Raw genomic sequence first — 14,657 nt, forward strand, 5'->3', positions numbered from 1 at the left:
TCATACTATTCAATGCAGCAACATTTTTTCTCATCTTGGTAAGAGAACTCTCAACCACTCATACCTTTAAAGCCATTATTTTTTTAACCATTTTATCCTGTTATTTATATTGTATTCATATTCATTAATTATGTTAAGCTAACCATCTTTGTCAGTAATCCATTACTTTTACGGTTTAGAGTTTTTGTTGGCTATCACTGAACTAGACAAATCAGATTTCTTTTAATGTATGTGCGTGGGTTGAAAAGAAACTAAATTCAAGTCAGGTCATATTGCAGGTTTATACATTTATATTAATAAATATTTCCACATATAAGGCACGTGTAGTCTCATCCAAACATCGACTTTGAAAAATAAAAACTGACCGATTAGTACGATCCACCCATACAGATGAATAGAATAGCATTAATATTATTCATTTTCACATATGTACAGCACATTCATTAAAAGTATTGGTAAGCCAATTTGGACCCCCTATGAGAGTAACAACAAAACGCAGAACTCCATTTATTGGCATCCCTTAGGAGGAAGAGAAAAGCAAACAACTGGGATTATTTTATCGCAGGGGAAAGGAAGAAGGAAATTTGGGGTACAGGAGTTAAAGCTGCCATATTTGTTATTTTTAGAGCTGCATATTTCCTCTAGGGCATGAAGTTTGCAACTCCACTGATTTCCAGATTGTTTTTTCCTGTGCAGCAACAAGCCTGTCTAGATACAGAATGCACCTCTGGCTGCGTCGACGGCAGCTAAAAAGTGTTTTCTCTGTTTTATTGACTAAAACTGAGCTGCTAGGTGGAACTACCATCAGTAGTTGCATTCATGCAATTACAAATAAAAAAATAACCATTGAAATAAGTCTTACAGTGACGTCAGATCATGCCGAGCTGTTACTATAACAGGTGTCACTGCGCAGATCCACAATGTCCCACTCCCCTGTGCTCGACACCTCTGTGGGCTGGTTCTCTGAGGCTTCTACATGCTCAGGTACATGAGCTGACCCATCGTCCTGGGATTCACAGGGCTGATTACCCACCTCTGAATGATCGACAGAGGCTTGTTTAATTGGAAGCCATGGAAGGTCTGATTCAGTGGACGTGACACCCAGTGCCAGAGCTGCCTCTTCTCCTTCCTCCACCGTGGAACCCAGTTCTTCATCCTCAACTCCCTCTACCTCATGCCCCGCCTCTTCCACTGGACTCCGCCCCTCCTCCAGCTCTAAGGCAGCTCCATCTTCCGTCAGGGTCACGATTTCTCCCCCTCTCCTGTCAATCCCATTCGTCTCCACCCCCACTAGAGGATCCAGGCTGTTGAGCAGGGCAGGTGCGTCTTCCCTGCCGATGCCATCTGTGCCAAGGTCGCTGCCAGCGGTGTGGCATTCCCACGAGGATTCATGTCTGTCGTCTGGCACAAGTGGGAGAAGGAAGATGAGACAATTGGTCATTTTAATTATTCACTTAAACTGAGGCCATAGTTACAACAGAAAACAAGTACTTTTGCCCTATTCTGTTTCTCCGTCAGGTGGCTGTAAAAATGTGTTTGTTGGCAACATCAGCATGATTAACTGCCACAAAACACAGCTGCTAATAAAAACAACAGCAACAACAATAATACCTACTACTACAAATACTTCAACTTCTCCTTTGGGGTGAAACAATTAAATCCATTCTTTATGAATCAGCCACTAATTATTTTTCAATTAATTGATTAACCATTTAGCTAATGAAGACCCAACTTTTTTTTTTACTTTCTAAAATTCAAGATTATGGAAAAAGCAAATATCTGGTATTTCTGCTTAAATAATAGCTTGACAAATATGAATCGATTATCATTTCGAGTCAATCCTCTCAGCTCTATTATGTGATTCAAAAACCACTAACTAGAAGGACACAAGGAGAGCACAGGCCTCAGTGAAGGCCATCCCTTATCTTGCAATGTTAACAAAAGTGAAAAATAATTTTTATTGATGATCAGGAAAAATGAAAAATGGAATGTGTTCATCCTTGGCCCATGCCACACCCATCTACCAAGTTTCATGAAAATCAGGCCAGTAGATTTTCCGTGATTCTGCTGATAAACAGACAAACAAACAATCTGAAAAAGATGAGTTCAAGGTTTTAGTCAGAGTTTACAATGCCTTTTAAGGAGGAAAATAAACATTAATAGTCAGTAACAAATTAGTTATTTTTTAGTGCGAAGTATTAATTGAACAATATAGACTAAGGATAGACCATGGCTTACTGAAAAATCTCATGCTGGTCTATTCCTTTATTATTTCTATTATATCTCTTTAATGATGATGAAAAAAAAGAGATGAAAAAACACTTTCAAAAGAAAATATCAGGGAAACTTTCCGCTTTTGACCCAATGTATCAATGTAGAAAGTTATTTGAATTACTTATGCGACTGAAGTGTTTCCATGGCAACAGGCTAAATATAGCAGCAGTGCCCAGACAAGGGGACGCAAGACAAGTGTGACGCCCCGCATCTTGGCAATAGCAACAGCTTAGTTCTGCTTCTTAACCGAAATATGCTCTCACTTTGGGGATTACTGACCCATATTTGTGGATATGCAGGCTAAAAGGTTAAAGACTGCACATAGAGTCCCTGCCACCTTTCCTACACACACATACACATGCAAAAACATGCAGGAAGAAAGCAACATTACTTGAACTGGCATCCATATTTATGGCCCCCCCTCCCTCATCCCCTTTCAAAGAGAACACGGCAGAAGTTTCTGAATGTCAGCGGGCGAGAATTTGCTTCACATTTCTAAAATGCCATGGCATTTGGGCAGCTTGCACCAATGAGAAGCAGAGAGGAGTGGGGACGGGAAGGAAAAGGACTTGGGTTAAACATGGAAGATAGCGAGGAGTGTTTAGCACGGGGTTGCTAATTACAGTGTTTTTACACACTCACCTTTAGGTGGCTGCGTCGTGGCACGTGTTGGATGAAGCTCCGGTTGAAGGTTTTCATTCAGTGCGATATTGTCTCGTGTCCCTGTAAGACCACACCCTGTTACTTTCGCCACCAAATCAACAAAATGACAAAGTAAGTGGTATGAAGAGCTTATCAAAGCACATACTGCTGTTGTGTGTTGTGTGTACAAACATACACGCATGCAAGCATTGCAGTGTTCACAGGAAGTGGCTTCAGTTCCATGTCATCTGTCTTCATTAGTGATAGCTGCACGCTTTTTAGGCTGACACCATATGCTACTCATACGAGACTGTGCACTATAAACCAGACATCACAAATACACACACAAAAATGTATTCACATAGACACATGTATACACAAGCCTTAATGTGTGCACATCAGCCTTTGCCTTCGCAGAAACCCAGTGAATAGGCTTGTTTCTCTGACCATTCAAGTGTGAGGCACAAAAACAATCAGAAGAATGAGAAAATGGATGACTGGGTGGCACAAAGCGTGAGAATCGTGAATGGTGAACGGAGACCATATTGTTATGAATGCGGCCCATATTGTTATAGATGCTCAGAGTTGACACTGACGTGGGAACAGTGAGTGATCACGGCGGGTGGGAGCTGTCTGGGTCCTTAGGCTTCCACACACCAACTGTGGGCGTCAAGATAAGCAACAAAATTGCTAGTTGTCTAAAGAGTTCCTTCTTTTACAGAGACAGTGGTTTTAATCACTATGCTAGGTTGTTTTGATTGAAATGTCTCAACGATTATTGGATATACTGCCACGAAATCTGGTACAAACATCTACCCCGTCAGGACAAACGCATGATTCAAAGTCAACATTTCAAAGTGTCTATGACTTTGGTTTACAACTTGTAATACTTGCAAAGCTAATTACTTACTGTCTGTAGATTGAATGACAGAAATGGTTGCTTTTGGCTAATCCAAAGATTTAAATATCCGAAAAAATCAAGGCGTGACATGACATTAATGACCTGATCTTGTGAATCACATATTGCCGTGAAGAAATCATGCTCACTGACTTGCAACAATGCCCACGACCCATAACACAATAAAGTTTTGAGAGAGAAAGAAGAGTTTTTAAAACCAAGCCTTAAAACCAATAATACGGTGGTGTTGGTTTCTTGTATGAAGAGCAGGGCCTTTCTTTAACACCTTCCTGGCAGCTGCATGTCCAGCCATCTAACCATCCTTTCTCCACCTTGACCCACACACTGTATAAGCACCCATCCTGCAAAGATTACCAGCTCTTCTGCATTATGCGATACTCCAACATACCAGATCATATACTCTATTATCACGAATAGGGAGGCAAAAAAAAGAGATGCCACACACTTGGATGCAGTGCTATCAAGTTCTAGAGTGACAAGAAAATGCCCTCCTCTTAACTGGAAACAACTGTCACTGGACCAAAACACAGCTACACTGTATGGGTGCATTTTGTATCCACCTCTGTCTTAACAATAGCTGATGCGCACTGACAGGCTTTCACTTGCTGTGTTACATTTCAGCTTGCACCAATTCGATGTGGGGGGTAGGGAGGACTGGAGTACTGTTGGGGATCCATCAATCACAACTTTATCTGACTCACTGCATCGATGTCATTGTTATTGTTTTTGGCTCTCTCTCATCCGGAGACAACGTAGTCACCTCTAGTGTTCTCTGGGCCTCGGATAGGCAGCCAAGGCCCTCCATCCTATTCTGTTTGCCTTTAATATCCATCAGCCCAACTTCATATCACATCAAGGCCACAGACGCTCACATCTCTATATTTCTGTCTCCCTAACTGTGGTGGACAGCGTGGTCGTCAGGCACTCTGGGCCCTCGCCTACAAATTCCCTAATAACGGCACATTCCCCTAAATGTGTTTGTAATGTGGGCAATCATTTTCAGTAATGGATGCTTGTCAGTTTTATGGCGGTGAGAATGACGGTCTCATGACAGGGCACCTCCATCCAGCCGCAGCCCCTCCACCTCTCAGAATGGTTCATATACGGCACAACATCTCCCTCCAGTGGGAAAAGCGGGGAACTATTTTCTAGGTGGGCCATCTTGTCTCCTGGTTGACTATGGAAATTATTTTCAGGCTGCAAATTTCTCTTGGGATACTATTTTACTTAAACGTTTAACAGCAGTTTACATTTGGTAGATTGTTCAATTTTTACATTTCTGCTGAGGATGACACATTCTGAATCATATATCACTTTATGATATGACAGTCGTCAGTCCTGGTCTCACATGATTTTTGATTCAAATTATTTCGAGGGAGAATATCAACGCATTTGAAAATGAACCAAGAAAACAGTAGCTCTCTTTAAAAAGGTCTCTCCTGCTCTTAAAACATGCCCAACCCCAACACTAAAAAATTTATTCAGGCAGTTAATGGTATCACAAACAGACACATGAGCGGGTGGTCAATGGAGTCACCACATTGTAAACGGTGGGCATGAGGTGACATGCTTTCTGGGCTTCTGCCCAGATTTGTCCTGGCATGACATAGTGGAGGGCATGGATGGCTAAGTGGGGCAGAAGGAATACATACTCCCAATTCCCACAGATACGCGGTAGGTCAAGCCTGAGACGCAGCCACAGAAGAGAGAAAGACACACTGTTATCAACAGAAACCTTATTATTAAGTCAAATCTAGCAAGTTTTGCTAGCTACAACAATGTTGCAACGTATGAGAAGATTAATGGTAGGGAAAAACATTTTCTTCTCACTTTTAGCTAGCAAATGATTAATTATAAAGTGACAAAAATGCCACGGTTTATGATGTCAACTGGTTGTTACTAGTTAACCTAATCGTTTTACTTTATGTAAACACACACACATGTACGCGCATGTGGTCTACGGACACATTGACACAACATCATGTTTGCTGATGGTGTGGTGTAGTGTAGTTACAGGTTCTTTTTTGCGTTCAATACCAACCTAGTCAAAGCATATGCAGAAATCCCACATTGTCTTTGCAACTGTGTATACATGCACAGGTGATCATATACAACTGCTTTATAGTCTTCTAACTACACATGGCGCAGCAGCTATCATTTTTTACCCACCTTTTTCATAGAAATAATGCTGGATTACTCAGAAACATGTATATACACCTTATATCCATGACAAATGACTGTCATTGAAATACTTTACAATGATAGAGAATATATTGGAATGTATTTTTATATTCTATAAATTACTGTTATTGCTATGTATCCGATAACTGGATTGTGTTTGGTGTTAGATTAAAATATGGAGGAGTCGTTTCAGGACTTCAGCTAGGAGACTTCAAGTACCACAATGTTTTTTGTGTGTGGTAGCTTTAAAGGAGACATATTCTAATTTTACAGTTCATACATGTATTTTGGGTTTCTACTAGAACCTATTGGAAATATATTTTCTCAATATGTCTGTCTGAATATACCTGCATTCAATCTGTCTGAAATGTTTTGTTTTAGCACCTGTCTCTCTGTCTCAAGCCCCCTCCCTAAAAGTGCTCTGAATGGCTTGGGAGAAAAATATGGTGCACCTTTGCAAAGGTAATTATCAAGTCGTGGGTGGAGATACTCAGATGGGGGAACGTATATTCTAAAGAGCCTGCATGTGACATAGGAAGAGAATCCAAATCTGAATGCCTTGTTGAATCCCATTTTCTGTTTGGGCAGCACACAAAAAAACTGACTGGGTTGTCTTATTTCAGTTTGTGAGTTTAACACTTGGTCCTGAGACCCACCTGGAAGACTCCACAGTCCTGAAACCTCCAATGTCTTCAGCTTCCTTTCCAAATCTGCTACTCTGTTTCCAAGGATCCTGCAGACCAAGTATTGTGGGTCAGGTTATTTGGGACTGATGAACAGTATTGGTGTGTGTGTGTGTGTGTGTGTGTGTGTGTGTGTGTGTGTGTGTGTGTGTGTGTGTGTGTGTGTGTGTGTGTGTGTGTGTGTGTGTGTGTGTGTATTCATGTGTCACAGTCCAGTGTTTGCCTTAGAGGTGGAGGAGGATTCTGAGAACAGGTATGCAAACATAAGTGTGCCAGGAGGATGAAGCTTAAAGGTGAGCCACATGAAAGAGTCCTAGCAGAGGAGCAGGTGAGGGTTCCTCTGACATCATTACCTGTTGGTGTGCCTCTGGTGCTGGATGACCAGGTTCTTCTCATGAATGGTCTCCAGCAGAGCCGTAGCCAGGGACTTAAGGTCAGCGATGGACTGAGGCGTTGCTGGCAGGCTGCAGCCCTGCTCTTCCAAGAGCATCTCCTGGACTAAAAAGGAGAGGGGGGTGGGGGGTGTGGGTTGAGGGGTTATGGGTGAAGCAGATGAAAAACAGGCAGAAAGAAAAGGAATAGAAGGAGAGAATAAAAAGGAGGGAGAAAACAATTTTATTCAAAGCCATATGTGCCAAGGACGGCATCAACGAAAACATGGGGTATTAAACTACAACCTGCCAATAACACACCAATACAACTTTCACTAAGCTTAAAAATATACAAGAGAGAGTGCGCTTTTACATGAGACATGGGAAAACACCATGACAAGAGAAAGACAGAGATGGAGAGTTGGAAACAGCTGTCTACTAGAGACACTCTCCTAACTTTAACTCTGGGAGCCCACTGTGCTGCTTCTGCCAGCGACTGTCAGTCATCTTGGCAGGCTCATTTCCCTGCCAGTGGTGCTCTCCACCACTCAGAATACAATTAGTAGCCCAGCTGGTGTCCACGCAGTGGCTTGAAGGATGATCAAAAAAGGAGTTAAATAATGGAATGGGATACGGCAAGAAAAAAAGGTTTTTGAAGAAAGAATCAGTTGCAGGGTTTATCTGACTAAAATCTACTTCACATGCCATACAAGAGGGGACGGACAACACATTACTGGCCTTCAACACTTTCCAGATCAGCTGCTATGGTGTCAATTTATGCGTTCAAAGAGAATTCAAACCGAGCTGAACAGTTTTTTTTCTCACCTTGTTTTGCTGAGAGGACTCCAGTGAGGGGACTACTGTTTGATTTCCCACATGTGCTGGAGTTTTTCCTCCTCTCAAGAGCTGTCTGTGCGGGGGGGAAAAAAACAAAATAAAGCTTGCCCTGCATGTTTGATGAATACTGAAAACAAATGATTACTTTTACTGCACATGCGTAACAATACAAATGACTCCTTCAGGATTCATAAGCCTCAAAATCAGACACATTCCATCTTTACCTTGTACTTCATGATGTTGGATTTCAGCAGGTTCACCTCTTCTTGTAGTTGGCTGAAACGCTCATGCAAATACCTGTCGTAACAATGATCAAAAGCACATCGCAAGAGACAAAGCACATGCAACAAGATTGATGAGGTGCAGATTGCATGCATATCATAACTGACATAAAAAATTTGGAGCTAAATTCAATTCAATTCAATTTTATTTATAGTGCCAAATCATAACAAAAGTTATCTCAGGACACTTTACAGACTAGGTATAGACCACACTCTATGACTTATTTGTGATTTACATAGACCCAACAATTCCCCCGTAGAGTACGGTGGCAACGAAAACCTTCCCTATAACAGGCAGGAACGTCAGACAGACCCAGCTCTGTGGAGGACGGACATCTGTCTTGTCTTGTCTGCTAAAGCTCAGACAATCATGAATATTCTGATAACAAAGCTTTTAAAATATGTTCAGATGTGCGTTATGCACACGTTTTAATATTATTGTTGCAGCATGTAAGGAAAAAATGCAATAGAAGATAACTTTACTGAATATCCCAATAATGATAACACTTGTGATAACTGAACAAATATTAAATTGTACTTATTTCTGCCTTCATGCTGATTACAGTATACTGCTCAAAAAACAACAACAACTATTATTTTTTTTAACATATTGAACTTTTCTACTGATACTCTCTTTCAACTAACTAAAAAAAATATTGCAGTCTGTCACAATGTGTTTAGCTCACATCACGATGGTGATTACAAAAAAGTTTTTTGTCCAGCCCTTCCCATGATAATTTTAACTGATAGTCAATCTATGTTTACTGGATTAATCCGAGTAAAGCTAAACAAATTTACTTAACTTCATCAAAAAGTTGTATATGTATTTACAGTAGGTGATGTTGCTTTGTCCAACTCATATAACTTAACAAGTAGTAAAGTATCCAGAAAGTGTTTTCATGTTTACTGATTACTAGGTGCATCTACTCCACAAAAGTGCCAAATATACTGTACTAAACAGGTCTTTAGTCTACTCTGTTCACATATTTTTTTTTTTATCATAAAGCATGTGCATTTAAAAAAAATGCATTTGTTGTTCATTTATTATAAAACTCACTTATGGGTGTAAAATAGCCACCAGGAAAAAGACATTTTTGTATTAATCACAGCTCAGTGACATTATGGGAATGAAAACAACACATAACTTGAAGGTGATCTAAGCTTACCCACTTTTTTACAAACCTGAAGGAGCTTAATTATCCACAAAAACAAAAATATAGATCCAGAAAACCCAACACTACGATCAATCAAAGAATCACAACAACGTGGCTGTTAAATGTCTTTGCTGTTTTGTAATATGCTTATTTCCTATACTTTGTTTTTCTGCTTTCACCAGATGTTAAGGTTGTTTTGCTTATATTTGCCCAACAGTATGCATTTTCAAGATTTGTTTACATCCTGTTAATCAAGAAAGAGAAAGAGGGAAAGAGAGGGAGAGATATCTACACAGGCAGCTGCTACTAAGATTTAAAGCAAGTTTCCTCGGAAAACTGCAGCTTATAGCAAACACTTCTCTAGAAGCACAATTAGAGATTTACAAAACTAGAAGTGGTAGAGAAGATCAGGGTTAAAACAATGTGAGAGATGTTCTTCCAGGCATGTTCAGCTTACCTGTTCTCCATGCAGAGGGCATCCACATCAATGATGCGTGCGTCGCGGTTGCCCAAGACGTGGTTGAGCTCCACATTGAGTCGGTAGGCCTTGTCCCTGAACACACTGCGCTCTGCCTTCACGTCGTGCAGCTCGTCTGTCAGAGCCTTCATGTTGTGCTCCATCTCCTCAATCTAGCAAAAGGCAACCATGCAAAAAAAGGTAAGAAAAGTCACCGAAAGATCGCTTAAAGCTTTGTTTACTAAAGTAGAGTTTGCTGAGAGTGCATACACTGTTTTCAGCAATCAGGAACTAACTGAGTGAGTGGCTCCACTACAGCAGATAGAAGTGCCTTATTCAAAAGCACCTCGACAGCAGCTTTAAAGAAGGGGGGAGTATTATGTCATCAAAATAATAAAATCCAATACAACACTACCACATAGTTAGCCTTATAATGGCAGTATTTACTCCACTGTGTGCATGTAGCTGCGCGGAGTGACAGTAGTCGTAGGGCGAGAATATTTTCAGGCAACAAAAAGAGAGGCATGCCACTGATGCACAATGCAAAATATGAATTAATTGTTCCAGGAACTTTTGGAGCAATAAGAACTAAACTTAGGAACCAATATAACAAATAAAAGTTTTGTTGCACACACATGTTTGAGTTTTCACAGTATCTGAAGAACTGTAAAGATAAGGCAAGATAAAAAAACATTTTTCATCGCATCAGGCTGTTACTGCTTTTAAGATCAACATTACAAGAAATGTTTGCATCTTGTCCATACTGCTGAGGAACTAAAGTCAGTCCCCAGTCCTCCTGGGAAGTTAAGGATCCATAGTAACTAAAATGGTTTTTCGACACCTGAAAAACAGGCTAATTGTTGGATCTAGAACAAAGTAGCAGTTCAGAAAAAGCATTGATTTTTTGTTTTTGACAGGCTGAAACCAAAATATTAACTGTCTCTATCTTTTGTTGTTTAATGTGACATGAAATCAGATTTTTTTGGGTGAAAAAAAAAGGAAATGTATCAACCTGTAGCCCTGCTCTCTCAAGCTGGTGAACTAGATCCTCACGTTCATGGGCAGGGAAATGGCGTGCCCCTACCTCCTCATCCCCCAGCCTCTGTCGAGTAATAGTCATCCTCAGGAGCTGCAGAAGAAACATGTTAAATTCACTGCTTCTCTCACTGAACTGTGAGTGAGGGGGTCACGTTATATGCGCACCATTTAAACTTCATTTCACTTTGTATGTGCGCTTCTCCTGGTTACCTCACCTTGTTATCCCCCTGGGCCTCCGTAAGTCTCTGAGTCAGCTCCTTCACCTCCTCAGTGAGCTGTTTCGCTCGTTCTCTCGAGTCTCTCAACAGCTGAGCCAGGTTCACCTGGAGAGAAGGTGGAGAAGAGTGAACAGTCTGAAAAGCTGGTGACAGGCCACTTGATCCATCATGGAGAGGGTCCAAATCCACCAACAAAACCAATTCAATAAGGGTACCACATCTTTCATAAACAGCTGAAGGAAATATTGACACAGGAATAAAACCAACACAGAGACTTTTTAATTAACAGCTTTTGAATGGCTCATGCTTCATTAAACTCATTAGACTAAATAGATTCTCAGGATCAAAAGAAGGAAAAAAATGGTCAAAACTCTGATTACAGTTAGTTATTAGTTATTAACCATTATTATTACTTGTCTTGTTATCACCAAAAGGTATGCTAAAATAAAGCAGAATTCTAAATAATCACTTTCAGAACAAAACACTGATTTTTACTTGTTCAGTTTACTTGTTGATTGTCGCCTAAATAGCAAGACACCTTTCTATAATGCAATTTAACAGCCAAATCTTAAATTCTGGTTGTCTCAATGTTCTTGAACTCACCACCAAACAGAATCCTACAGGACTCCTATAAAACCATCTACCTTATCCTAGCCAGAATTCTCTGGTATATGGAGCATTAGATATATAAAGCTCTAGAAAATGAATGAATTTTCTTTCCTGAAAGCAGCATCTCTACATGTATGACAGCCAGTGTCATTCCAGTCATAAGTGTTCAATTCCAACATAAGTACACCTCATTCTACTTAATGAGGTACTGATTAGGTGATCACCTGAACCGAATACAAGAATTATACCAAAATGAATGAGGAGAAGTAGTGATAAGTCCAATTTTTAGCTTGGCCCAACACCTGGTCGTCTAATGGTTAGACGGACACCTGTGAAATTTGGTGAAGGATCGTATATAATCTGGGGTGCTTCAGCAAGGCTGAAATCGGGCGGATTTGTCTTTGCGAAGGATGCACGAATCACGCCACGTACATGGGTATCCTGGAAGAAAACTTGCTTCCTACTGAGTTGTTCCCCAACTCTAAGGATTGTTTTTTTTCGGCAGGACAACGCTCTATTCTACACAGCTAAGGAAGGAGGACCACTAAATCAAGACCCTATCATGGCCAGACTAATCTCCAGACCTGAACCCCATTGAATACCTATGGAATGTTATCAAGAGGAAGATGGGTGGTCATATGCCATTAAACAAGCTGAGCTGCTTGAATTTTTGCACCAGGAGTGGCATAAAGTCACTCAACAGCAATGTGAAAGACTGGTGGAGAGCAGGCCAAGACACATGAAAGCTGTGATCCACAATCAGGGTTTTCAACCAAATAGTCATTTCTGAACTCTTCCTCAGTTAAAACTTTAGTATTGTGTTGTTTTTAAATTAAAATGAACTTGTTTACAACAACAATATTATACAGATAACATATATTTGTAAAAAAAAGAAATAGAAAAACAGTATATACAGTATATATATTTGGAATTTGGGAGAAATGTCATCAGTAGCTGAAATGTCGTCAGTAGCTGAATAAAACAAACCTGATCATTTCACTCAAACACATACCTATAAATAGTAACAACAGAGAATCTGCTAATTTTGCAGTGGTCTCTTAATTTATTCCAGAGCTGTATATAAGAAACTGTATGAGCATGTGATCTGTATTTGTTTGATATTATGAGGTTGTTTGTCCATCAAGATTCTGTATTTGATGTTAACTCATGTCCCAGAGGTTATTCTCACCCAACTAAATCAACATAACAAAGGGAGAAAGCACCTTGATTTTACCATGCCATCCAATTTGCACTGCAACATAATGAAGGCAAATACATTTAGCGTTAGTGTGGCATTAATGAAGTCAACCACAACAACTTACTTGATTGCGTTTTTCTGGTGGCAAGGAGGGGTCACCATCCTAAAATACAAAAAGAGTTAGATAATCATTATATGCTTTGTCATGAAATGCAATTAGCAAATAATACGTTATGCAATACAGTTAAATATTCCTAGTGAACCGACTGACTTCATCAAAGACAGTACTAATAAACAAAAAACTTGCATAGACAATACTGTGCACACGGAAATTGAACATCACCTTGAAGGTTTGAACCACTCACAATGAGCTCCCGGTACTTTTTCTTGAGTCCCTGATGGCGCTCCCTCAGCTGGTTGGCCATGAGCTTGTACTGGTCTCTTTCCTGCTGACAGGTATCCAGCTCCTTGGACAGTATGAGAAGGGCATCTTTCTTACTTTCCAGCTTCCGTTTACACACTAGGAACTACAAGAAAAACAGCAAACAAGGAAAGAACAAAGAGCAGTGGGATTATAAGATGCAATACAGTTATTGTAGGTCACCTAGCTCTATGAGTTAATTCCACAAATACAAGAGTATGCTTATAACATCCATTGAGTAACACCTATTATATCATCCAGCTTATTTCCCTACCCTGGGATGGCAATGGTCAAATGACTTGACTGTGTGATATCAACCTCGGCCAGTACTCAACAGGTGGAAAAACACACACTGGCGTGAGGTGTTTAAAGTGTAGATAAGACACAGCAGAAGGAACAGAGTAAACCGTGATAGCTGTCAGACCAGCTCGTAACCAACTTAAAGAGCAGCTGCTACCATGGAGCTGAATGTTAAGTAGTAGTGTGTAGTAAAGGTTGTAGTATGGATTGTAGCTCATCTCAACTATGCTAACCCCTAATGTAAAACTGCAACTAATGAAGCTGACAATTATTTATTTCTTTTATAAATGGGTTGCTCAATTGTCAACTCAGGGTGGGGATTTAACAATGCTCGCTTTGTCTACTAGCACTCCAAAACCTGAATATATAACATTTTATATCACATAAGACAAAGAACATGTTTGGGGTGTATGGGCCACTGCATTAAAGAGATATTGATAGGACTCATTCCATGACTTCTGGGTATAACTGTTGAGTAATACATGAAAAATCTGCTTTTTAAGCTGTGTAGGGCGAATTACAGTCTGTTATACACTTCCATTTACGTTTGCAAATATATTCACATCGACTGACTACCATACAGGTATAATCTTCGTTGTGTTTTAATGAATGCATCTTTAATGCAGTCCCACAGGTGGCTTGCACCTGGTTTACCCATCCATACGATGGAGGTGGGCTGGGCAGGAGTAATGCTGCATTTCCAAACAAGAAGCTCGAGCGTGTTGCTGTCGGCCAGACAGAATAGCATGCTAGCTTATTCCTTCTATCAGTATTTAGCTTGCCCAGCAAAAGACGAAAACGTAGCATTTTCTATGTAGTGTCACACAGCTTCTTTCTCTATTAGCACACCGAAGCTCGTCCCATATGGACAAGGGAGCTCTGTGAAAATCAGCCCGTGTCTGCAACAGCTGTTGACGGTCTTCGCCACTCACTTACCTCGCTGACTAGCCCCTGCCAGTCACTCTCGCTCCTCTTGGAAGACTGCATTATGAGGAATATAATATGAATGTAATATTTTACAAAATGTCAGCATACACGCTGCTTCTTCTCCGCCTCCGCCCGGACTCTCCGCTC

General features: G+C 40.5%; 1 protein-coding gene across 1 annotated transcript; it reads right to left on the reverse strand.

The window, feature by feature from the left end:
* Positions 1–316: 316 nt before the first annotated feature.
* ccdc149a (coiled-coil domain containing 149a) lies at positions 317–14,657 on the reverse strand. The gene is made up of 12 exons (XM_083937285.1): positions 14,520–14,657; positions 13,228–13,389; positions 12,987–13,025; positions 11,053–11,160; positions 10,812–10,928; positions 9,800–9,972; positions 8,132–8,204; positions 7,896–7,980; positions 7,053–7,197; positions 6,673–6,749; positions 2,917–2,997; positions 317–1,401 (listed from the first exon to the last, which is right to left on the reverse strand). Exons 1-12 carry the CDS (start codon positions 14,568–14,570, stop codon positions 875–877), a joined length of 1,638 nt encoding a protein of 545 aa, XP_083793411.1. The 5' UTR covers positions 14,571–14,657; the 3' UTR covers positions 317–874.

The sequence above is a fragment of the Echiichthys vipera genome, assembly GCF_963691815.1.
Source record: "Echiichthys vipera genome assembly, chromosome: 22".
Taxonomy (NCBI): Eukaryota; Metazoa; Chordata; class Actinopteri; order Perciformes; family Trachinidae; genus Echiichthys; species Echiichthys vipera.

Excerpts from the sequence above, each read along its gene's own strand:
- ccdc149a (XM_083937285.1), bottom strand. The coding sequence starts at position 14,570 with ATGCAGTCTTCCAAGAGGAGCGAGAGTGACTGGCAGGGGCTAGTCAGC. Across the intron at positions 13,390-14,519 it reads GGCAGGGGCTAGTCAGCGAG|TTCCTAGTGTGTAAACGGAA; the intron begins GTAAGTGAGTGG and ends TTTTTCTTGTAG. Across the intron at positions 7,981-8,131 it reads CCAACATCATGAAGTACAAG|ACAGCTCTTGAGAGGAGGAA; the intron begins GTAAAGATGGAA and ends CCCCCCGCACAG.